Genomic DNA, 26,184 nt, shown 5'->3' on the forward strand with positions numbered 1-26,184 from the left:
GAAAGATAATCGCTGTTCTTTTTTGCATTTGCTGAAGAATAATTTCTAAACTACCGTAGCGATATATTGTGGTAATAACGATTTGAATTGATGCTGTTAAAGTGTCGCCGTTTAATAAATTTTGTAACGGATTACGTTATTTACTCGAAATGTGCCGTTCGAAATACAAGAGTAGACACGTGTTCCCCTAATCGCGGTTGGCAGCTAAGGTTAGTGGCATTTCGCTGAAATGTTAAGAAAGCAACGCACTGTTACCGCAGGATAAGATATAAACGGAAAAGTAAATTCAATAGTACAATTTTAAACGAGATAATTGCCAGTTTGAATTCGTGACATTCACACACCGCACATTTCAGGCTATGCTGTATCAAGTGATTCACGCATCTGAAGCAAGTCGTATCCTTTCTCCGATTGCAATTAAGCAGGAAACAGAGAAATGATCGAAGACAGTCTACTATTTTTCGACGCAATATTTGTTCAGTGTAAGATTTTTATCGTATCGCTCGATAATTGTTTCCGTTTGGATTTCTGCATAGATTCTGAACAGCTATTTTCACGAATAACCCGTTTAAAGTTCATTTTCTCTATCTTAACATAGGAAGTTGTATCACTACGATGGCTGTATTACTATTAGGAATTTCGTTATAAAATTTTAATAGCGTATTCTTGAGATGTCTTGCCTAGTATCAAAATATATGAATAGGAAAAACTTTTTTCATCCTCAAGTTTAAAATGTCTTTAGTGAAACAGGATATTTTCTGTCTACCGTTAGGGGGAGGGCAGAAGCATTCGTAATTCGCGATTAAACATTTCTTCTATTATTTTTCAATCTGCCACGTGGTTAGAAATATCGAGAACGAAGAAGATACGTAGACGAAGGGTATTTTAGTAGAAATGAAGATCGATAAATCCTTGCACTTGGTCGCCTCTTTACTAATTTCGATTCGGTATTCCCTTGATTATTCGAAATGCTGCAAAACATATTAAGTAGGTCGATAAAAAGTATCCATGAAAAAAAACCGTGCGTTTCGTGATTGAAAAGATCTTCAATGCTGACGATATCATTCCTCAAGGATTTCTTGTTCCGTGCACGAACAAAACAAGCAACGGCATCATTTATGCTCAATAAAGAAAAAAGGAGAAGAAAAACACACGTCTCGATGTACGCTGATAGCGTAAAGAAAAATCGGTATCTTCGTCCCGCGGGTCACGATAAGGCCGCGCTGCTGTTTAATGATTTTTGAAGCCGGCTGCAATACATTTATATTTATTACATTATCTCCTCTCGGTTCCGACAGCATCTAGAACATCTGCCGTTCCGAACGTATTTTGACAAGATTGTTTATACCGTCGAGGCTGGCACGTGTGTAGCTATAGTTGGAATGCAAGCGTCAGCGATTTTTTTTTTTTTTGCTCTTTTTCTTTTTGCGAATTGTATCGTTCGAAAAATAAGGTAGGACACAGAGTGGTACACGAAGGTCCACGGTGGACGAGTAGCGTCCTTATCGGTCCCGCGTTATCGGCAGCCGATAAATCCGTGAAATACATGTTATTCCTTCCGGGCCGTGAATCCTAAATATCTTTAATCAATTATTCAATTAGCCGGAACAATTATCTTAATACTTACATAACGGGCGAGATTAATAATTAATAAGAGCAAAGATCGTTAGAACTTGCGCTTTCCGCCGTTTCATTTCGAGTACGAAACTATTGTTCGCGATTGATCGTTGGAACGAAAACGCGCGAAGAAAATACTCTGGTATATTCGAGATGCTAATCGGAGGGGCGAAGTTGTGCTATTTTTCATCGAATAAGAAATCACCTCGGCAAATAGTTTCAATTTAGATATGGAAATGTGCGATTTATATATAAAGCATATTCAACGAGTATCTGGTTAAGACAGAAACTTAAATTCTTCTCCGATAATAAATCTTTACGCGAAAGTATTTCTTTTATCAAATTGTAGCGCTTGTTTTCTTCAAATAATATATTTAAAAAATTAGACTTTGCGAAACGCTGTAGTCATCTGATCGCTTATATCACTGTCACTCATTATTCATACTACCATTTACTTGCATTTTCTCTGTCGCGCGAACAAACTAGAGTACAATCAAATTCATCTACGCGATCTTAATAAAACTCGAAGCTGAAGCTATATTATTTGCAAAAGAAGAACATGAGATAGATGCAAATAATCTGTAAGCAAGTATACATATAATCTCTAGAAGAAGAAATAGAATTATTTTCTATGACTAGGCTCCACTTCTCAAGGCCACTGATTGATACATTAAAATATTAGCGTAGTACGTGCCACAAGATAGCAACAATGAACGCAACGGCATAGAAAAAGCTCTTAACATATTATATTAATAGCGTCGTTATCGTATGTATATTACACGCACATATATATAGTCGTAAGTTTGCCCAGTTGCAATTTACGCGGATTTATTTGCCTCCCATCTCTGTTCAAACTTATAAGTGCGCCCTCGCTGCTGCTAGGATTTCTTAGCTAAAAAAAAAAGGTCGATGAAAATCCGCGATACGTTATCGTTTCGTTTCTCGCCGGTGCGTCGTGTATTAACGACTTCCCTTTCCACGCAGCGTCGTCGCATATTCGCAAACGGTATCGATAAGAAACCCCAAACTCTTCTATCGCATTCCTTTTATTGCCTCCTTCGTTCGAGGCATTGATACTTAGCCAGTCGCCTTTGTAGCTTTAACTCCACGACCTCCGGCTACATCCTAATAAATATTGAACTAGAGTTGCCTATTCGAGAGAACCTGCCCTACGAATCACCCTTATCTTACCAAGCTTCGAACGTCTCATCGATTACCAACTGGAATATACTTGCGTTATGTATTCGACTTCATATTTTTTGATTAGAAGTAATTGTATCATCATTTCGATTTTGTAGAATTAATCGTTCCAGTGGATCTGTTGTACGTATGAGTTTCCGGTGAACTTGTAGACCAGTTGTACCCTCGACAATTTCGATGACTTTTAAACACATTGAACAATCATTTCTCGTGGCAAGGATGTCGAATTCCTCTCTATCTCAGATTCGAGATATTTCCAAGAAAATGTTCGCCACGGCTACAGTGAATGCATACGCGTAACTGTGCGTTCGTGAAAGCCGACACGTTGGTATTGGTTGTTCGTCGCTCCTCGGCTTATCTTTCGTTTATAATCTGTATAAATAGAGTTTTCCACGAGCTCGGATTCGGACGAAAGCCCCATGCACACTTGCGTATGAGATGACACACGACGCAACCAACCGCTGTAAGTGATCCGAAGCTAGGAAGATGGTCCAACTTTAATTCGGTGACTGGTCGAGTCGATCCGTTAATCGACTCGATTCGCGATTGTTATGTTTCGGTTGGACTGTGTCCTAAGTTTAGATGATTGCCAAACGATAAACTCGCGGTACGTGGTAACAGACATTCGTTACGGTCTTGCATGTGCAGTTGTGCACGAGTCTTTCGTTCGAGACACCCGTCGAATACCCAGCCGGCAATTAATATTGACACATGAATTCCCACGGACGCTTCGCTGTGGACGGAATCCATGGTGGTTGTAGCGACGATTTTTTGATAAATATCTCGCGAGCTAAAAGAGCTCGATGTTTTCGTGAAAGGAAAATGTTCTAAGCACTTCTGCTTCAATATTTAATTTAAAAAAGTGAAAAATTGGAATCGTAAAAGTATAGATACACGAAGCACTTGAAATAGTAGCAAGTTGTTGGCAACAAAATTGTAAAAACAATTCAGAGTGCAAAGAGTTAATGTCAGAGGATGAACCCTGTACAAAGAGAGTTATTTAGCATTAATTTCATTTCCAAATTTATCAAATTCCCACTTATCATTCATTATTTATTCCTGTTGCATTCTGGTATGTAAACGACCGATCGCTATGCCGTACACTCTTACCACTATCCCGCGTTTGGGTTGAACAAATGTCTCAACATTGGCCACAATTAACCAGTTAGCTGTGGAATTTGTTTTTAAAATTCCCTCACACGGCGCGTAATTAAAATCAAGCGATGACGTGTGTACACGTCGAACGCGGTTGACTGGTTAACGTATCAGTCTATACAAATGCGATATTTACGCTAGAAATAGCATAAACGGTGTAGAATTTGATTGCATTAGATTTCGCATGAGAAAAGGCGAATCGCAGGGCACTTGGAAGCCGTTTTTATTCGAACGTCCACAACGTACGCGTTCTCGTTGGTTGCGTTGCATCCGATGCGCGTCGCGTTCGCTATTCCTCTTCTCTTCGTCGCGTACGGCCTGTTTGAGTAGTTAGGAGGCGAGCTGGACTCTTATTCTTCGAATCGGATTGAGTACGGTATGCGTGAATGCTTTGAATGGGTTGGATCAGAGAAATTGGTCGGAGTAATTGGAGTAGGTTAACCCTTTGCTGCGTTAATTGGATTTGGTACTTTGATTCACTTGTGTTTTAATCGTACCTTATGTGCAATTGTACTTTCATGGATTTGTATTTTGATAGACCGATTGCGCTAATGTATTTGCGCGATTAGCAAAAAAGTAAGTGAATCGAAGTAATCTTTGTACGTTCAAATTATGTTCGCGTTACCTTTATAGTGGAATCGCGTTATCTGTGAGACATCGAGTTACACAGCGAATCGCGTTTTATCTTTAGGTGATTAATGGTAAATTAGTTTTTTCGTTGTGTATTTTATTTAAGAAATCTGTTTACCCGAACGTTATCAGCGATTTTTCGCGATATACAGCTAATACGAATTAACATATCTTGCAGCCGACTAATTTGCAATTTTTATTTCGTTCACGATAAAACAACGTCCACGGAATGTTCAATCGAAAAATATTTGTTAGATAATTTTTACCACCTCTAACCCCTCTCTCCGATTCTAAGGTCTTAAATGGAGGCATTTTGCCAAACTGAGAAATGCAAATAAATCTACTCTTTGTAGTATTACAAACTTGACAGAAGAATACATGAACATTCATACATTAAAGCATGAAATCGTGTAAAGCCTAAAGTTGTGTGAGGGACTTCACTATGCAGATAAGAGTTAAAAACTTCGCGAAACATGTTATTAAACGACATAAATATTCGTATTTATAAATTGTGAAAGAACTTCCTGTCACGTACTTGGCATGCTTTCGAATTATCTTGAAACACCCTAAAATAGCTCTCCAAAATCTACTAATTAGAAGCAACTAAATTTAATCGTTAAAAACTTGCAAATATATATGTATATCATGAACTGATTAATTATGAACTTTTACCATTCAATTGGTTGATAACAAACGCTATTCAAAATTGAATAGATTAAAAACAGTAATGCGAGACAAGTGGCCATCACTCGTATCCTTAAGAAATGTTTTCTTTTTCGCGATAACACGGTACTGCATACATTATATCTTGCAACGCGATAAAAATTGTTGCACTTCTCACAGTACGTCCAAGGAGAGTCACTAAAAACTTGCGTATATTTGAATTTCTTTAATAAAAAAAAGGGGAACAGTTGTATTCTAAAAGAATACACACATAAGTTACCCAAAAGATAAGCAAGGATCATTGAACAAAATTGCAAATGTCATTGATTATGCAAGGCTCATCAAAAATTGCAGCATATCACATTCACCCAAGAAAACGCGAACAGACTACATAAATTGCACAATCTGACAGTGAGAAAATCGTGCAGTTGAAATTGAATGTGTTTGGATTTTTCCAGTGCGTGTGCACTGTTGTTCTATATATCATATGTTACTCATGCATAGACACGTGTTACAGATATATATTAATACTTATATTCCCTGCACATATGGATTGCTTACACCATTGTTATGTACATATAGATTACTATTAACTGCGCCGAATTTTTCATACAGAAACGTATTTAAGAAATTAGGAATTCCGTTCAGAGACTTTTCCATAGACTTGCAATAAGTCCTTTCCTTCTGTATCAATATACCACGTATAAGAGAAAGTGAAGCAGCCCCGAATAAAATATGGCTGACTAGTAAATTCATTAATGGGTCCGTGCGCAACGGAATTAAACAGCACGTGGAAGCAGAGTCATTGCAAAAGTGATTTACCGGAATAATATTCGAGATTGTTTGAATTTTAATCACACGTATCTTTCCGATCGACGATTTCAACTAACACCGCAAAGCTGATTACTGGTCCCATACATGTGCACGCGGTGTAACTCGAATGTTTCAGCAGATAACGCATCCGTGCACGGCGGGTGTTGCAAAAAATGTGACGTCATCTCGGAATGGTTCGTACAAAGTAGGTAAATACGTAGCTGCGTCTTGACTACGTGTCGGGCAATCTGTTTATGGAAGGAAGAGGGTGACTTCTCGCGTGTAACTCAATTGTGGCTCGTTGGCGAACCCTCGAGTTGCCATTCTAACGCTGCCTATATACTCCAGGATGAAACAGTCTCTCGCTTCTCCGCCTCGTGGTAGACATCCACTGTTTGCGCGCATAATTTTGATCAGCATTGAATTGAGACGGTTACCATCGATCCAAATGAAAATTGAAAATTGTTCTGAATTTTTAAGAGCACCTCGGTTCGCTCTACACACGTGTCTCGTCATTTCTATGCCTCGCTTATTTTCCGGCGTGTGGCAAATACTTGGTGCGACGATGCCTTCGTGTGCTTCGTATTTTTGCTTTCAAGATCTTTTAGAAAGAGAGCAACAACGTTAAGCGATATCGCTAAGAATGCACATCTGTGCAATTAAATGCATTTAGTCGAAGGCGTCCAGAAGACACCGATCGCGACGCAAACTGAGGTCTAGGAGGACATCAAACTATCGTCGACCGACGTAACAAGAACTGACGTTAATTAGAATTAGCGCAAATAGGAAAGGCGGTGGCTTTCCTTGTATCGTTCGAACGAGAAATGGATATTTCTAGTCTCGTCTCAATATGAAATGACGAACTCTCCCTGCTTTTGATCAATACATTAAATATTTACCGTTATCTCGCGCGGATATTTCTATCATATAAGCTTTCGTGATGGAATAGCTGTGTAGTTCTAATTGCCACCAGTAGAATGCATTATCCGCCCTGAAATCGCTAGGAATAGATAATTCCCCTAACCGCCATCTTTCCGAGTGTCGCAGTTGAAGACGGGTCACTTTTCACTGATTTCGAGGCGACGGTACACTCAACCGATCAATGAACTCGTCGATTCGTTCGACGGTTAAATTTTAATCGAACGAATCAATCGGAACTTACCTCGCTCGATAGTCCGAAGCGTGGCTCCGATAATAACCGCGCCTCCTCGGCTTTCGAATGGAAACGTGGACGTTATCAAAATTCATTTTTCGCGGCGACAAGGAAACTGGCAGAAATGGTCCCGCGTGGAGACAACGCTCCGAGGCGCGAATAGAGGTGGACATTTGTAATTAGATTAATGCAGGTGAATGAACACCGGGTACGTGAAATAATCGTTATCGGGTTACCGTATATTTTTACTCGGCCGAGCCGCGGGTATTGATTCTGTTTAAATGGGGAGCAGTTAAATTTTTGAAACACCGACCGAAACGGGACGGACGCGCGACAGCGGATCGATTTCTAGTTCGGATATCTTCATCGTTGCGTATTTAACGGGAAGATTGTACACAGGGGCGCGTGTACGCTAATTGGTTCGTAAATCGATTTCATTCAAGCTGAAAACGTTTCACGCGCGCATCGTCGTCATAGCTCCGCGTGAATTTACGATCCGAGCGAGATCGTATCACCTAGCAGCCGTCTATAGCTTGGTAAATTGTTGGAAATCATAGGAGAGCTGCTCGAGGCGTGATCCGAATAAGGAAAAAGAAAAGGAAAAGAGAAAAACGCTGTCTCCTTGATACTTGCAATTAGATTTCCTGTTCTTGCATCGTGTCGAACGGGAGGTGACGGTGTGACATAACGTCGCGGAATGGTTCGCGTTACGTGTATGTAAGGTACGTGGGCTTGTTACTCGAAGAAGTTTTGCACGCGTTTGTTTTCGTGCAGACTGTGGGCATATACCGATGTCGCGTTAAAGGGTAATGTCATGCTGTTACGAGTCCGGAAATTTATTGATACCTCGTTAAAAAGCTTATAAATGTCACTTGGTACACGTCGCGCGTCGTTTCCTTTTTTCGCTCTGATATCTCTGCACATCGTGTTGACTCGAAATTTCTGAAAACACGTACACGAAGGAGAGGGTGTCCCATCTGTTGTCACGGTTCAATATTTTAACTTAGTTATTTTGTTTTTTCTCCGTCGTATAATATTAAACGTTCAGTACCTACACTCTCTTTTATGCTGACGTGGATGGTATAAATTGGTTCGTAGATCTTACGCGTAGCAACTAATTAATCGTAGACGTTTTCTTTTTCTTGGAATTCCTCTCGTATTTGCATTAATTTATTCACCAGCGTAGAATAATTGGTTTATTCTAGCGTAGGTGAGATATTGGAAAATTTGTTTCAGTAAAATAGGTGAAACAGTATTTGCAGTAGCTAGAAAAACTACTTGTACATACATTATTTTTCAGTTAGTTCTTCGATTTAGTTTCTCATTTCATTTCCACGATACACTTGCGATTAATAGAAGAACGCGGTCTCCTTGATTACTTGTAAATACTATTAATTGATGCAAGACTTTGAATATATTTAAATCAGATTAATTGTAAGTAAATGCTAAAAATGAATATAATCGCGTGGAAATAGTATTTGCCAGATACCGTACGTAATCTTATTTTCATTTAGATGAACGATTAGGCAGGACTTGCCATTAAGAAGTAGAGAACAATTGAATTTTTCAGTGTCATCGAGTTGTACGAATTGTATTGCATCAATTATTCCTACGTAGCTCTGTCAGAATCTTGTGAAGAGTCGAATGCAATCGACTTGGTTGCGGTGACGGCGACTGCATTTTTCAAGCAGCCATGCATTCCAGCGATACTATTATCTTCAGAACGGGCAGGAAGTCGCACCATACTCGTGTGTAGGCACGAGTTGTTCAAGAGTACGTTCGTTTACCGCCTTTACGCCGTATCGCGCGTCATATTTTCGTACAAACCTGAAATACCGGCAAATCATAAAGAAGCGATTAGCTAGATTACTATTTCTTAAGCTTTCGCGTCGTATTATATTTTCCATCGATCTCTCTGTCGTAGCGTAAGTCGTTTATTCGTATCCGGCTTTCTTCGTTTCGAGCAGCGTCGCTTTCGGACTTTTTGTTCGCCGGATGTTATAGGTTCTTCTTGCGCATGCGGAGATACCTTCGCTGGCCCGTGACAATGAGTGGACACACCATAGACCCCAGATTTAACACGTTCCACGCCATGTCAGACCCATGCGCCTCATGCTGAACTTCCCGTTCGAGCCATTTGAAATTCTCATTTTAAAACGAAGAATCCAAACGAGCTTGTAACGTGAAATCTCCTCGAAAATGAAATTTATCGCTTTGTTGTATACGCGTCTTGAACTCTACACCCGTTTCTTAATAATTATATTCATCGCTACGAAATTCTGATGTTTTCACCCCATCGCGTGAAAAAACTTCGTGTCTTCGTTGGAAGAAAAAACGAGAATAATTTTATGGCTATTTGGAACTTATATATTCTTCGGAAGGTAGGTCCTGCGTTACGATGTTCGCGTGCGTAATGCAGAGGACGTGATTCGAATGGGTTGTTTCCCCCCATTGAATTTTAATTTTACAAATAGGAATAAAAAAAAGTATTGTTGTCTGGTGTCGTTTCTTAACATATTCCATACAGTTTTCGTCGCTTCTAGTTGTAGGTACAAGGAATCCTTTTCTTTTGTCGAGTATGCTTTAATTTATAGTTGGCACTACGTTATATTTCTGTTCTTTCTATTTGTTCAATTTTAACGAGGGCATTAGAGTATGGTGTCTGTTAAAAGTTTTGCTTTTTACTTTGTTTTTTTTTTGGAAAATGTATAGTGATTGGAAATGTGCTGTGATATTTATAAACGAACTTTTGTATCATATTTATATTTTATGAAAACGGTATGTCGTTAAATAATATGCACGAACTATACGTTTAGAACAGGTAAAACAATACTCTTACTATTCGCATATTAGACATTCATAGAATCGATGTACGAGCGATCTATGACTGTCATTTGCATTATAATCGTATGACTGGACGTAATGTGACTGAAAATCAGCGGACGTAACTAGCGCAGTTTTATACCATAAATGATCAAGGTTTCGTGAAATCTTCATGACCGAACGTCAGCTTCTCAATAAGGAGTTAAGCTTAGTAATTGATGTCATTTGTACAACAACCACTACTATAGACAATCGTGCATCGTAATTTTCTTCTAAACACAATCGTCTCAATAACTCATCGTTCAATCGTACATATTATGTGGCATAAGTCTGGTAAAATATTCCAGATGTTCATTATTAATTGCCCGATTGATTCGCGTCGCACGAGTTATCTTGGCCTTGCCGCGCACCCTCAGGGTCGGCCGCGGGAGCCTTAAAATACGGGGGTAAAAAGTGGAAGAACTAGATCATCTAGCGTACCTCGAGCGTGCACTAGTCGAGCTGGGTAGACTTTAAGTAAGACAATCGTGGGTGAAAGCACGCGGTGGAGATATCAGCTGGAAAAGCAGGTGTTTCGGAAGACAGAGAGATAGGGATGCTTAACAATAGCTTAGGAAACGAATAGACGGACAATTGTCACGGAGTGGATCCTCGGCTGTCTACCTGCCGTGGCGAAGTAGTACCCGCCGTATATCTGATTTATGTCCGAGCTAACCGAGGACGCACCCCCAACCCCTCTGCTCTCGCGTTCCATTGTGGCGAGCTGCCTCGTGGACCACGGCCGACAGGGCTACGTATACAATATTCGCGCGACGATTTGCCTCCTTTCATTCAGACCATTCACCGTAGACGGAAGAAAGGCGAAAGAGCGAGAAAAAAGAAAAAGGGCGAAAGAGAGAGAAGGGGCACAGGTATCGGTTACAAGTTGTTAAGGCCCGTTAAAAGGAAAGCTCCTCGGGGGCCTTGCGAGTGAACGGCGGATCCGCGGGTGGTATACACCCGACGGTGATGGCCGGAGGTATCATCCACTGTTTTCTTTTCCACGCGTAATTCGTGTAGCCGATACGCTCGCTTTCAGAGCCCGGCGAAAAACCCTCGTCCCGACTCCGGTCGAAAGTCAGGAAACTAATACCGTGGCTATAATACGACGGGGGGAACGATGGTGTACACCGTACTTGAACTTGAATGGCACCTGTACACCCGGTACGCCGTTTCCGGAACAGACGCCGGGAGAAGTATCGGTTACAGGCTCAACATTTTCTACGGATAGTATATATTTTAACGCGCGAACGTCGTTGCTTTCACGATCGTAAAATCGACGAAGAAAAGTGAGCAACGTGGACGAAATCGCGGAGCATCATAGCCGAAACAATAGTTTCATTGGCTCACGTTCGTGTCGGTGCGTTACATGTATGGTAATCGCGCGCGATTCTGTTGGATTATTAATTAAACGTCCAGTGTATCGTATGTATTAGGTCATTTTATAAATACAGCGGCTTTTATGAGGATCAGTTTCAAAATAATGGATCTCGTCGTGATCGACACTTATCCATTTAGTATACAGTTACCGCCTGAGATGAGATATGGAGGTTCAATATACCCAAATGAAAAAAGAAACTTCCCTTCGGAATATTTTTTGCTTATATTTAACAGGATTGATTATTATGCTATATTGCATACTTTTTTTTACTATATAGAACAATTTTTTGTTCGTTGTAAACAACGAGATAAAAGACGATCGGTAATTCTTCTGTTGAAAAACGAATGGTATTGATTTTAGTTTTAAGGGTATTCACAAATTTTTAAATTAACGATCGTAATCGTTACAGTGAATTCTATTTACAAATGTCCGTCCGTTTAATTCTGTGTATCAGTGTTGGTTATCGGTCATTTCATTCCCATTTATTCTAAAGTTTGAGCGAACTTAATACCTCATATACATCTATATACCCGAGAGTGTAATAAACACTCATACATAGCCAAACTGAAACTTAGAAGAGTCCAACTCTAATCCTATTCTCGCAAGTCGAATTAATTAATGTATTAATTAGATTAGGGTTGAGCTATGGGCTAAATCGCTTTAGGGCACTCGGTTATTCTATTTGTCGCATATGCAGGTGTACACAGGGTTTTCATCCCGGTGCAAGTCGGCTCACAGCATGTTATATACGGTATTGGCACTTTAAATTCACTCTTTTGCAAACCAAGTATGTCTATGATTTATCTACATATATCCTTATTCCTCACATGGGTGTTTTCTTCTTCTATTTGGGTGTTTTTCCGAATGGAAACCATCGCTGACCAGCATAGAATCTGGCAGAGAGGGTAGAAGCGAAATTCAAAATTTTAGCTGTCGATTTGAATAGTTTTCAAGATATTGATCAACAGCTTTCAGCATCACACACAGAATGTTAGCTATACGGACGTTACTATCGTTAATATAATAGTCAGTTTGATACCTATAGGATATCTTACGTAAAATCGATTATATTTTATTATTTATTGAAATAGAGATCGTGTGCCCAGTTACGAAATATTACTGATGTATAAATCAATTTGTTAAATAATATCGAATGAAGGTTAGTTGTGTTTTTATTTAGATGGGACACCCTGTAGACACTGAGGCTGATATCGCTGTTTGGGTCATCAGCCACTCGACACTTTCGACCGTGATAACTACAATACTATAGCGAAAACGGATGTATTAGTAACGTCTAGCAGCCTATAGGTAGCGTTCCATGTATGGTACTAAATGTTCTTTCTTCATACTTCAAAAACTACTGAAAATTTCGATTCGCGTTCCATCCACTTTGGTCTAAATTTCATGTCGATCGACAATGGATGCCATTCGGAAGGACGGTGAAATATTTTTATGTATACTTGAATAGATTGGAATAGAAATCTCGTATCAGAAATGAAAAGAGCTTTAGAGGCTTCATTTTCATGTTTCATAACGTTCCAGTATTTTACGGGACATTAGAGTTATCCAAATAGCCGATTATTTCAAGCGAAGCAAGTAAGACACCAAACTGTACAATTATTTATTTTAGCAAATTGTTTGCCACGAGAAAGGCGATTGTTTATTTGGTCGAAAACGATCAGAGGGTCTGACAAGGTCAGCGTATTTGAAAAAAGAACATAATCGTACTATGTTCCGGACAACATCGGTATTTACCTCGATACCACTGACACGTTGTAATGATTCATTACGCACTACAGTTACTAAATACTAGAGCGGCCCTCTCCCCCGTCTCTCGCTCGTTTGCTTCTTAAGAAAAGGATTATCTCGTCAAATAACTTTATCTAAAAAACAAATATATCTAATCTTCGTCTGTCGATCTGTTCTTCCTCCTCTTTCTACATGGTGTTTATTACACCATGAATGTTATTGTGACTAAAGTTCTTCTCCAAGACCGAGATTTACACGTCTTCCGTTTGCATTCCGGTAATTGTTGGGAAATGAATCGAAGAGGGCCGGCCACACGAAACTCCGGGTAGAAAGCTGTTCGCGAACGAGCGAGCGCGTAGTAGAAATTGATTAATTCTCGTCGGATGGTATAACGTTATGATCGCGATAAATTGAAGTAGAAACGATTTTTTCCTTTTTTTCACTCGGTCACGATTATTGCACAGTGGGAAAGCGGCCTCCTAATAAAGACGTTGCGCAAAGCACGTAAGTAACTTTTTGCATAATACGCGGTGTATCGCGTGGGCATTCGTGTATATAACTCGCACTCGGATTTCCACGTGTTACCTACATGCTAGAGTACGCCGCGTGTGTTGCAACCTGCGTAGAAGCGCACTCTTCTTTTCGAATCTCCGCAATCTTACGGAACATCTGCCTGACATTTCAAAAATATGTACTCATTTCGTCCATTGTATCGTGGGATTTCACGTTGCGTACGAAACGATTGTTTCGATCCGCCGCCATTTCCCTTTACCTTTGCATCCGTCTTTCTTCTTCTTCTTCTTTTTTATTCATGAAAATTCGATGCATATTAGTCATTAAATTATATTAAATACGTATCAGTTAATTTGATTTTTATACCAATCATTTACTCGACTTTGTTGATCGTATAAAATTGTAGGCTCGCGGTATGTTCCAGTTCCCATCGATGTTTACGTTCTCGTAGCCAATTTAATTACTTTCGGAAACGTAATTCCTCGAATACACTTGTTTTCCGTCACGCATCACGTGCACCCTACTCTAATTGAATTAGAACGGTATTTTCGGTAGGCTCTTTTCGATCGCCATTGGGGGTGACTTCGGCCCTCGGTTGTCTTTGCTAAAGAAGTCTCCTGTTTTGACAATATCGAATGACTAGTAACGCGACACGCCGCTGGTATCCGCGTAAACAAGTACGCCGAAGAAATGCCTAAAAGTTCTTCAGACTTTACTTTCTACGTGCTTCTCCCCTTCTTTCTACGTTTCGTACTCATGTTTTTTTCTTTGAAAGTACGTAGTGCGTGCTGAGTAAGCGAAACGAATATCAAACACGTTCACCGATACTCACGTTATCTTTCGTATTTGTGAATTATTTAATAACTCATTTAACTTCGGCGAACGTTCAATGAGGTGTACATGTACTGGGATACGCAACCCATTAGATTATTTTCTTTCTCGTTCCTACCGTGGAGTATTTTGTAGTTGTATGACTATACAACAATTAGAAACCTACTTTTATCATATTACTCACACGCGATGACTCATTTCTACCTTGATGGTAGCAAGTTAATCTTAACGATACACTCGTGTATCAGTGTCGCAAATTTAACCGATCTACGTGGTATAAGTTCCTGTACGATTGATAATTGCAGGCTTCTAATTTGCATATCGACTATTTTTCCTTAAATTTCTAGAACGTACAATTTCGGAGCACACCATAAATTTGATAAATTTGATGGATATAAAAACGTACGTTAATACTTGAAATGTTTAACTCGTGGGCAATTTTAGATAAAAACGTAGAATTCATTCGAAAGCTTCCGAACTTCTAAACGAGCGAGGCATGTAATTATAGCCAAGGTAAAACGTATTGAAGTTTCAATTTTTTCCATATATAAGCAACAATAATCTGCTGCGTTACGCTCAAGGCGTACGTAAGCCACGTGTAGCGGTTTCATTGAAAAGACCGGCGAATATTTGACGCTGTTTGCATTCTTAAAATGGCAGGCATGGTTTAATGCCGAGGGGAGTCTGCTTCCCGGTGGCGAGGTAAAAATAATGGGAAATCTGTATTTGCGCAACATCTGAACAAGTAACAGCGAGGCATCGGTCGAGAATGATTTTCTTGGTGGAAGAAAACGAGCGAAGAAATGGACAGGTTGGGCTCGGACATCGGTACTATCTTCTGGCCGTCACGTAACAGGTTTTGAATTTCGTCCCGATACACATGTAGAGACATTCGGCCACCCTCGCATGTGTTTCTGTGAACACGCGCGCCACACTCGCTTCTCAGTTTATTATTCTCCACTGGTTTTACAAATTAGTCTTTTATAGCCAGTAGATGGCGTTTGCGAAGATATCCATCTTTTTTTCTCTTCTTCGCATCCCTACTTACATACTTTTCGCATTTAATATCTTTGCATACATTGTTCTTCTTCTTAACTAGAATTCGTTACTCTTCTGTACATCTTAGTTAACTCTTTCTTCCCCCTTTTAGTCGCCTCTTACGACAAGCAGAGGATACTGTGGGTGTATTCTGATCCCCACCGCACAGGGATGTGCGGCACACTCGTATAGTAAGCTTGCGAACGATGGAAAAGAAGAAGAGAGAGAAGTTTTAAAAGGAGAAAGAATAAGACAGTAAGGGGAATGAGAGAGAGAGAGAGAGGGAGAGAGAGCACGGCGAGCAACACGACACAATGGCGGAGGGTTTCAGAGCAGGCAAGGCAGCCAAGCCAACGTGAGTCAGCTTCGTGGTAGAGAGTAGGGATGTTAGTGCATTCCCCCTTAGTCCTTTACCCACACTACGGCAATCACGGGAACGTTGTTTTCCTCTGAGAAACCTCGGCCACGGGACGAACTCGGCTCAGTGTCAGTGCAGCGATCGCGTTGAAGGTGGTAGGACGCGGAGAAATGTGGTAACATCTCTCTTTTCCTCGCTCTTTCTCTTTCATTCCGTCCCCTCTCCCCTTGTATCTCCTATCGCTTTCTTTCTGTTCTTGCCCTCTGTTTACCGGCTCGCTCACTCGAACCGGCGATAAGAACGTCGCGCATACGGGTTTTATCCTTGTCTGGCGTCGCATCCTCTTCATCTTCCTTCCCGTCGTTTTTCTAGACGCGGAGAACCGAGACGCGATTGGGGTGGACATACACACATTGTTGTCGTCGTGCGTTGCGCGTGATTTCCAATCGATGCGCGAGATTCACTTTGTTTCACCTCACCGTGAAACTTTTCCTATCCTCGCCTCCGGTATTCGTTTGCTCGTTTTCGCAAGTGCCGTACTCCCCCTCGACGGGTGCGCGTACGTTCCCCGGTCGGATGTGATGTGACGCGATGCGATGCGTCTGTACACGCTTCCACTTGTTCGTAGTTCGTGGCTACGGTGGCAGCAGCGACGACCACGACCAAGTGCCTGTTGACTACTCGTTAGTCGCCCCTGAAAATCTTCGTCGGGTGCCGGCACGGAAGTGAGAGTCCGCTCGACGCGCAATCGTTCCTCGCCGGCTAAAGAAAGAAACGCGATGATTTCTTGAATAGGCCATGTCGCGCGTGCCAATCTCCGTTTCTTGTTACTCTGGCTCTCGTACACGTGAATCCTGGCTTGTGTATACAGTTCTGTCATCCTGTGTTTTTTCAACACGATTCCTGTCAGCCTGAAGGTCGAGGTGATACTCGATGCCGCGGCTCGAACGTTTTTCCGCCCTTTCTCATTTTATTCCGATAATAAATTATTGAATCGTCCGAATGGATAGAAAAATCCGAACGCACGGTGGCCAGTGTGAATTAGTGTATTGGTTTTGTTTGCGCAATTATCGGCCAATTCCCGAAACCGCTAACACGCGCTCTGTGCCCTGTGAGTCCCTCGATTTACCTAACGTTGCAAATATTTCCTAAAAATATTTTTTCGTTCAGCGTCGCCGTCGATGAGTCATCTACACGAAAGTTGCTACTAGAAACAAGGAATTACGCTACAATTTATTCTTTTATTACATAAACCTAGCCCGCCATTTATCTGATATTAAGTTGTGTGTAATTATATGTTACTACGTTTCACGTATTCAATATGAACAGGTTGTCCAGACAATTTCCTTTTTTTTATAGTAATGGTTTCAATTTCGTTATTATAGTTATTACACTTATAAAGGATAAACGATTATTCAGTACTCGTTTCCAGATTAACAGGTACATCGTCTTTGAATAGTTACTTCGTTCCTCCAATTTTTACTATTTTAAAAAAATTACTATTCCTTATCTACGGAGATGTTTGTACGCGCAACAAATTGACTATATTCAGTGCTGTTTTTATCGTCGATATTCCGTTCGTATAAAAAAAAAGTGTTCGGAGGAACGCGATCAACAGTTGTTTCATAAAGTTTCGCAATTGTTTTTTAATGATGTGCGTAAAATCTGATTATGCACATACTGAATGCTTTTTGTTACGCATCGCAGTTCGACGTGTCGAGTGGTGCCATCGAGAACGTAAAAATTATATTTGGTGTCAATTGATGATCGAATAAATTGATTTTGGCTCGCGCGCGATTCTTTTTTTCATAGCGAAGACGATATAGCTCGCGCGTGTTCAAACGATGAGTCGAGAGGAAGGAGGTACGGGTCCTTTCTATTACGAGTGATATTCGAAAACGCGGTTCCTCTTCGTTTTGTAATTCAAGAACGATTCCCGTAATTCGTTCAGACCGTTAAACTTCGTTTAACGGTGGAATCTTCGCATTCGAATGGGCAAGTTATCGTTTAAACATTAATCTCCTGTGTTATCTTGCTGAAACGAGTCGCTACACGATTCTACACGAATATACTTGCAATGCTGCTGTTAGGGCGAGATTGAAGTTGTTTTTCAGTAAGATCGATTCAAGCCAATAATTAGATATTAGCGGTGATTTTGTATGTGTATCCGTATACGTGTGTCATTTATATAGGTATTTACGTTTTAAGGATTGAAATTTATACATTTGCCCAAATGTGATGTAGTTTCGATATTCTTCTTTAACGATCAATACCAATAGAATTGTTTAGAAGAAAAGATGGAAATCCTTTTCTTCGGGATACAGACTTACACCGTTTGATAGTTCGTGAAATGTGGAAAATATTAACTCTTAGCTGTTAGTAGTTACGTTGAGTCATAATTTCCACTTTGCCGTTATTCTTTGTCTTTCTACATTTATGCATAAATGTACATATATATATATATGTATCTACTTACGCATAAGTATTTGTCCCTATCTTTATCTACTCTGTCTTTCCATCTATCTACATCTACCATGCAGATACAGAATCGTATAACCAGTTTTATTAAATGTCACCGTTGACATTTCCTTTAGTTGGCAAGTGTTTCGATCTTTTTAGTTATACCATGCCATTGACATTGTATTAGAAAACGCATGGTTTAATTCCCTAATTAAAAACCGAGTAAATCAAGTGGAAAGTTAAATTTTATACCCAAGAGAAAAATTCAACGCTTCTTTATATTATACAATTTTGTATCTTGTCTTCCTCAGATACAATTTTAACACGTGCACCGTACAACCACAGACATACACGTGTTACCAATGTATCGCACTTTTTTTAGTTAGTCAACGTGCTGAGTCGATTTTTGGATACTCTTCATGTAGGCCACGTGGGGTACGCGTGGGCCAGCGTAGGCCACGCTTTCCAATTAATATTGCTTCTGGCATACACTTTGCAATCTTTACAATAGTACAAAGACCATAAATACCAGGGAAGGGGTGTAGAGTTAAGACGCGTAATACATCAAAGGAATAAATTTCATTTTCGAGGTGTTCAGATTACAAATTTCCTTGGACTCCACCCCACGTGGCACTGAACGTGTTAATATCCTCCCGAACTTGTACAACGCGAATAATTAGGTGGTTAATGACGCGACGATTGCCGATACACGTAAAGGGGGCATAATAACGTTCCAGCCGTTCTTCTCGGTCTTCTCCTTTTTCTTACGAGATCGTCCGAGAAAAAACGGCACAAGCCCTAAATCCCGTTGCAAGAACTTCTTGACCATCTCTCGGCGAGGCCTATTCAGTAACCGTTCCGAAACACGTTCTGTTACGCAGGACATTGACTAGAGGTGCAAGATAATTAAGAAAGAAGAGGAAAGTGTTCGCCTGAGAGGAGAATTTTCGGAGGAGGATGCTCGGCAGTTGGGGCTGGGAAGAAGAATTGGAGTTGGGAGAGGGAACAGCAACCCTGTCGCAAGATAGACAAAGACGAGAGAGCCCAGACTCGACGCATCCTGTCCCCGACAGCCGGGTGCTGAGGTATGCACCCAGCCGGTGTCACCACCCTCCCAGCTTCAACTCGCCACATTTCAGCACACAGCCTCCTCTCGACTGTACGGACTGTGAGTATATATCTCATTATGTTAACATCTCGATATCGCATCGTTTCGTTATCACGAGTAGACGATTCGCTGGGGATTAAAAGAAGAAAGAACGGGAAAAATTGAAAGGACGATAGGGTGATTCATGGATGAATAACTGAGAATTTGAGTCAACGTTCTCTCGCGTCAGATTACGTCCATTCCATCACATAGTTTCGTATGTGAGGATAAAAGATTTTCGAAAAATCGGAATTGAGAATGAGGAGTGAAGAGTAGGAACGAGTCTGCGATCCGTTGCATATGTGTATGTTTAATTTGATTAGAAACATTTGATTCGCGTATGGTGAAAACAGATGATTCTTCGTTCTTAAGAAATTGTTTTTTATACACATCGAGTATAAGAATTATTAACGTCTAATGTAAAATTTAAAAGCTATTCGTAGTTTTTGTTTTCTTATTAAAATAAATCTCTGCGAGTTATGAAATGGGAATTTAATGAGACAACATGTACTTATATATCAGGTAATAGCAGGTAACCGCTGCTCATACGTATTACGAAATCAAGGATAGAAATGTCTGCCATTTGTTGTAACCAAACGGTTCTATAAGTTTCAAATGTGGAACACCACTGTGTAAGATATTTAAATATATGAATACGTAGATATTTGCGACATTGTTCTTTCACTGTAATATCTTTAAAATAGTTTCGCGTTAATACCTATTTCTGATCTGGCTTAACAATTATTATGTTAGTTACTTCAAGAAGAAGTATTTAATTCACCAATATTCTATAAGTATATGTAGAGTTTATTAAAGTTTTTATGGTCGGTACATATTAAATTTCATACGATGTGAAAAGTGCATAATGGTAATGAATACATATTATGTTACAAGTCCTTAATGCGCTCGGGAGAAAGTCATTTTAAATATATAATGTTAAAAAGTTTGTATTGCAATACATTGAATGTTGAAAAGTATTTGATACGTTTTTCATCCTACGATTAAGAGAGTGTATTGCATAACAGTTAGGTATGTTACTTTCTTTATGATTTCTGCCCCAGAAAAACTTTGATAATTCGTGACGAGTATATTTTAATGAACAGGAAAAAGGATATCAACTTCCAAGTGATTATATAATATTATTTCACTTTACCGTGAATTAGCAATAAATCTATAATTAATCTATCTTGCAAAAGTTGGAATAATTTGGCAATACATTATTTAAGTGCCCTGTAAATTTTTGCAGGTTCATTCAAGTAATATCATGTATTGCCACGACCCATATGTAGATGGAGATAATATTAGGAATTTAGATTCGTATAAAGATAATTTGAGACAGTAAAATGCAGAAGGTAGAAGAAAAAAATTACATCTCGATTATGTCTGTGTAAAGTTGTGAAATTACGATTTTTAGCAAAATTAAGATAAATACTAACATGGTTGTTTACACGGCATGTTTATATTTTTTATTTTACTTGATGCGCTAAACAGGTATTTAAATGCACTCATAAAAGTATGATATAAAACGTATCCCAGTGAAAATGGCTTCTATGCGAGAAATAAAAAATTTCTTGCTGTCCTGAGAAATTAAGTTTTTGCAAGTCGGTCAATTTGTACAACAATGAACGAACCGAAGGAAAACTTTTTATAGCAACAAAATTTGTATAGCCAAGATAATGTGCTGGTGTCGAAATAGCACAAAACCGAAATTAATGACTTTATTTTAATGGTCTTTATCGCTTTTATAGCCTTCGTATCATTTTTTATTGTTAATTTCATTACTGTGTTGTCATTTTCGCTTTATAAATCATTTTTTCACAACTGACGTTATTCATGAACGTTCAAAAGGGGTATTGATGCGGACGAACGAAAAATGAACACTCTTTATTGTTATTTTGTTGATTTAATTAGCGCATAGAGATATCGATACCAAATATTTTATGGTCACTTATTAATATCTATTAAATGAATTAAGTAAATTAAAGAGAGTGCATTTATACTGTCTTGCGCGAGTTTAATCAATTGCGTTTTATTTTATATTACTCTACATATATGATACGATTATGGGACGAAAATATTGAAACAAAAACAGTTTTTAAACAGGAATTTTATCGTATCGTACACCGTTCCATTTTAACGATCATAAGTCACATCAGTCTTTTGAATTCGAAAAAATTCTTTTACAAAAGTACTTTCTACATTATACACTTGCGTAATGTACAAAAATATCGATCCATGTTATTTTCTATTTTTAATTCTCCAGAGCGAAATTTAACAGAACAGAAGTTGGTCCAGGAGTTTTTTAAAGTATGCCCAATTTTTATAAATTTTCTTCTTCGATATTAAAACTCAAGTAAATAGTATGAATGCACAAGGATAAGATATAGCTGCAAACTATTAGAATCGAATCCGAGTGTATTATCTCCAATTTCTGAAAAGTTAGAAAATACGAAGATCTAAAAACTGTTGGTGAAACGTGTTTGGCAGAGGAAATTCTGATAAATCGTTTTTAATTTTCAGAGCAGCGTGAGGTGGCCACAATGCTGACTGCTCATTCTGAGATGCACGAAAAACGGGATCCCCTTGGAGGCGGACAGTATGGAGCAGGCGGGGGTGGTGGCGGCAGTTCGATTGAAGAAAAATCTATTCCGGAACAACCACCCCCGCCGCCGGCGCCTCCACAGCGGGATCCTTCGGATCCAACGATCAGTGCTAAGAAACTTCCAAAGAAACGAAAGTTTGATCCATCCGAGCTAGAGGAGATGGACAAAACCAGTAATGTAACCAGCAACATAAACAATATGAACATGCGGACACCGAATATGCCACTCGGTCAATCAAGTTTAGTTCAGCAATCAACCCTAGCCACCCGGCAGTCTCCGCAACAGCAAGAATCCGATTGTTATCAAGTGCGTATAATAAACCACGGTAGCAGTATCAACGAATTGGTGAGATAATCGAACAGACGAATCGACGATTAAATTTTCAGGGATATTCTTTAGGAAGTGCATCCTTTTGCGAATCAGGTAGCTCAATTAATACGAAAAAAGGCACATTTATATATTTAAAAGCAATTACTAATTCATTAAAGTCAGTACAACAAGTCAGTACTACAATTGGCGTTTGTAGTTGATAAATTGTATCGAACTACTCTGTTATTCGTTAATTGTTCGAATCAATTGTTTTATTGGCAGGCCAAATGGCAAATCAATTATATTATATTTCATTTTTGTGCGCTATTCATACAATTTTTTTTTAATAAGCAATCTAAACGTAATGATTCATAGGATGCGTAAAAAGGTGTTAAGTACCTGTTATTAGTCACCAATTTGTCATTAATTTACATACTTAACATTCATGCACTATTACTACGAGTCTGGTATAATATTCGGATATTTATGAGCTGTAGCGAAACTTTTTCTCGATTAACTGCTTCTGTTTTTACGTATACCAGCGACTTTTTCTTCCAATATGTCATAAACATAGAACACTCCCCCCGTTTGACAATATTCAGATTAAGCTCATTTAGATCGTAATTCGTATTCAATTATTTCGTTTTATGGGGAATTGTTAAATCGTGGTTACCAAAACTTTTTTGCTACTTATCACTAGCGAATCTTGCGTTATTGTTGCTGTGCCATTCTTGTCAGTATTCAACGCGCAATCAATTTTGCTCTTCTCATCGAATAGCTGGCAGTCTTGAGCACTGAACATATATATATATATATACACACTAATTGATCGTTGGTATTTTAACAGGTATCTCCGGCACATTCGGTGGTAGTTTTACCACCCCAAAGTACAGCAGTGGATTATTCTGTTCGAGAAGAGCCGTTACGTTCTCGTCCTCGGCCTGCTACTGTTGCTATTGATCTCAGTGAGTGGCGCGACCACAGAGTGTTAGCTTTAAGGGATTCATATTATTATCCGGGTGTTATACGTAACGTTGTCCAAGGCGAAATTTACATAGAGTTCGACGGGGAGAGAAAACTGATGCGTTACACTGACGTTCTCGGCGCCGGTAGATACGATGTGATAGGTGACGCGAGCCCGTCGGTTGGGCAAGTGACTTTGGATGCGAAAGTTTGTATCAGGTGTCCGACGTCGAACAATCAGGTGTTTGTAAAAGGGACAGTGTGCAAGATTCTAACGAAGCCTAAGCGTTTTGTTGTTAAAATACCAAGGGAAGATGATCAAAGTGAAAGTTTTGTCGTGAAACGCGCGGATCTGCGATTAGTGTTACCTCCATGGTGGGACGAATTAGAAGAGGGACTGGAAGACTGTGATTCTTCGAGGATCGAAGGAATTGGTACGGAGTTTGCTGTATACGGTATAATAGTTACACGCATATCAACCACGAAACTTGCCTCTGTGCTCATCTTAAATCATCCGTCGCCCGTATCTTTATCCGTTTCAGAACATGGGTATCGAAATTCCTCAGAAGCTCCGACAGCAGTGCCAATTATGCAACTCCATCACACTTCTCACCACACATCTCATATATCAACTCATAGCGACACAGGTGGTTACTACAGAACGACTGGAACTAGTCCTCTTATGACTTTAGGCACATCTGCACATCCTGCCACTACAGCATTAAGTAATGGAAGCCGACCGTATGATGATTTAGAAAGTGAAGATGACTTAGATAGGGAAGATATTACATTCCCTTCAGATGCAGGTCAGATTAAATTCGTTTTGCCTAGATATTATGGTCTATGTTGTATGCTCCATCGATTACGAAGTTAGTGAAAAAACGATAGTAACGTAAATATATTCAACTGACAGACGCAAAATTGTCAGGGAGCAGTAAAAGAAGCAGCATGCAAAGTCGAGGAAGTACCAGTAGTTTAGTTGAACGCAGTATAACTCCTCGTTCTCAAGCAGCCACGCCCAGGTAATAAGGATTTATTCAATTATGTTTGATTATTATGTTTGATAAAAAGTCTAAGGGATCTAGCGAAAGTATAAACCTATCGTTGTATATCGAAATCCTAAATAGATCTCAGGCGGCGACGCCACATAGATATAAAAAAGGTGATGTAGTGGCTGCACCAAGTGGAGTTAGGAAAAAATTCAACGGTAAACAATGGCGTAGACTCTGTAGTAAAGAAGGATGTTCCAAAGAAAGTCAACGAAGAGGATATTGTTCTCGTCATCTTAACTTGAAAGGATCTTGTCTCAGAGGTCCGGCGAATACCTTTTCTGGGTAAGAAAATGCTGCAATTTACAACTATTATAGTTACTATATTAGATAGTTAGAAGAAAAATAATAGAAGTGAACTATTTAATGTTTCTTTTTTCAGTGGTAAAATGGATGGCGAAGAAACATCCAGAGATTCTGACACTTCTCCGAATTATGGAGACAGGAGAATTACCGGTCGATTTGATCAAGATGAAACCGAAGCAGCTAACATGCTTGGTAAACATTTTTTTATACACCGCGCGACAATTTTAATATTGTACCAAGAAATCTATATTTTTAATTTAACAACGATATTTTAATATTACTTTTTTTACAGTTTCCTTGGGAAGTTCCAGATCAGCAACTCCAGCCTTTTCGTCGCCAACTGGACAATCTTCGATATCCCCTTGCATTAATCAGTCTCCAGTACCGCCTTTGGGTCTCAATCAAAACAACGTGTTTATGCCCATTTCAAGTCCTGCTCATCATGCAGCTCCATTAATTTCGCCTGGTGCGAAGTGGAAACATTCACCTACTCAATCCACTTTCATTACTCAGTATCAACAGCAGGTGATAAAACCTGAACCTAATCGAGTGGTTAGATCAAATCGACCAGCTCCAACTGCCCCTGCTAGCATAGGAACAAGCGTGATAAGAATCTCTCCCGTTAGTCGTGGCATACCTGGATCTAACATGTCATGGTCGGAGCAAAGCCCGCCGCCGCGACATCCATCGGTTGTAACGACTATAGCTCAACAGCAAGGCATCATCCTTCAACATGCGCTTACGACGAATAACGGTTTTCCCGGGCATTCTGAAATTCCAGAGCAAAACCCACAAATACTGAAACCATCTCATTCGCCTCATATGTCATTATCTGCGCCAACGCCGCAAAACCTGACGCTACTGCATAAGCCTTTGGAACAGCCGGTTGATTATGCTCAGCCTCAAACACAAAATCAGCCAATTTACGTGATGCAGCAGCATCATCAACACGAAAAAAAGTATCTTGTGATAAAGAACAGTATGGATGTGTCCGCAGCAGGCCATATAACTAACCAGGATGATAAATACAGACCAGCGTTAATGAATCACTTAAATCAGCATCCGGTAACGTTACATCAAACGCAATGTCAACCTCCACAGTCACCTGCTGTCTCGTCCGTCCATGTTGAAAAATTGTCCGGTTTGCAACAAGTAAGCAGCTTTAGTATTACAGTTTACTTATTTTTCTACGACGAAGAGAATTATATAGTTGATCAAACGAGACGAAGTAGTACATATAAATTATATCACGCAAATATGCGATCGAAGCATATGCTTATTCCAGGATAGGGTCGATTCATGGATTCGAGAACCCCACGACGAGTGACAGTAAACTGTAATTGAGCATGCGAACGTGTTACTCATATCTATTGCCTTGTCTTGT

At 39.7% G+C, this 26,184-nt stretch overlaps 1 protein-coding gene across 14 annotated transcripts in view; it reads left to right on the forward strand.

Moving 5' to 3' along the window:
- The window catches only part of Cic (Putative transcription factor capicua), a 41,025-nt gene that overhangs the window by 5,296 nt on the left and 9,545 nt on the right, over positions 1–26,184 (forward strand). For 11 of the 14 annotated variants that reach the window (XM_076894188.1, XM_076894195.1, XM_076894183.1 and 8 more), the window contains 8 exons: positions 19,305–19,591; positions 22,091–22,479; positions 23,330–23,900; positions 23,988–24,251; positions 24,359–24,467; positions 24,573–24,779; positions 24,877–24,992; positions 25,093–25,952. In XM_076894188.1, the coding sequence (XP_076750303.1) occupies positions 22,111–22,479; positions 23,330–23,900; positions 23,988–24,251; positions 24,359–24,467; positions 24,573–24,779; positions 24,877–24,992; positions 25,093–25,952 (2,496 nt within the window). In that variant the 5' untranslated portion in view covers positions 19,305–19,591; positions 22,091–22,110. The remainder of the gene's footprint in view (positions 1–19,304; positions 19,592–22,090; positions 22,480–23,329; positions 23,901–23,987; positions 24,252–24,358; positions 24,468–24,572; positions 24,780–24,876; positions 24,993–25,092; positions 25,953–26,184) is intronic. The other 3 variants (XM_076894193.1, XM_076894197.1, XM_076894192.1) reach the window with 2 other exon arrangements.

The sequence above is a fragment of the Xylocopa sonorina genome, chromosome 4 (assembly GCF_050948175.1).
Source record: "Xylocopa sonorina isolate GNS202 chromosome 4, iyXylSono1_principal, whole genome shotgun sequence".
Taxonomy (NCBI): domain Eukaryota; kingdom Metazoa; phylum Arthropoda; class Insecta; order Hymenoptera; family Apidae; genus Xylocopa; species Xylocopa sonorina.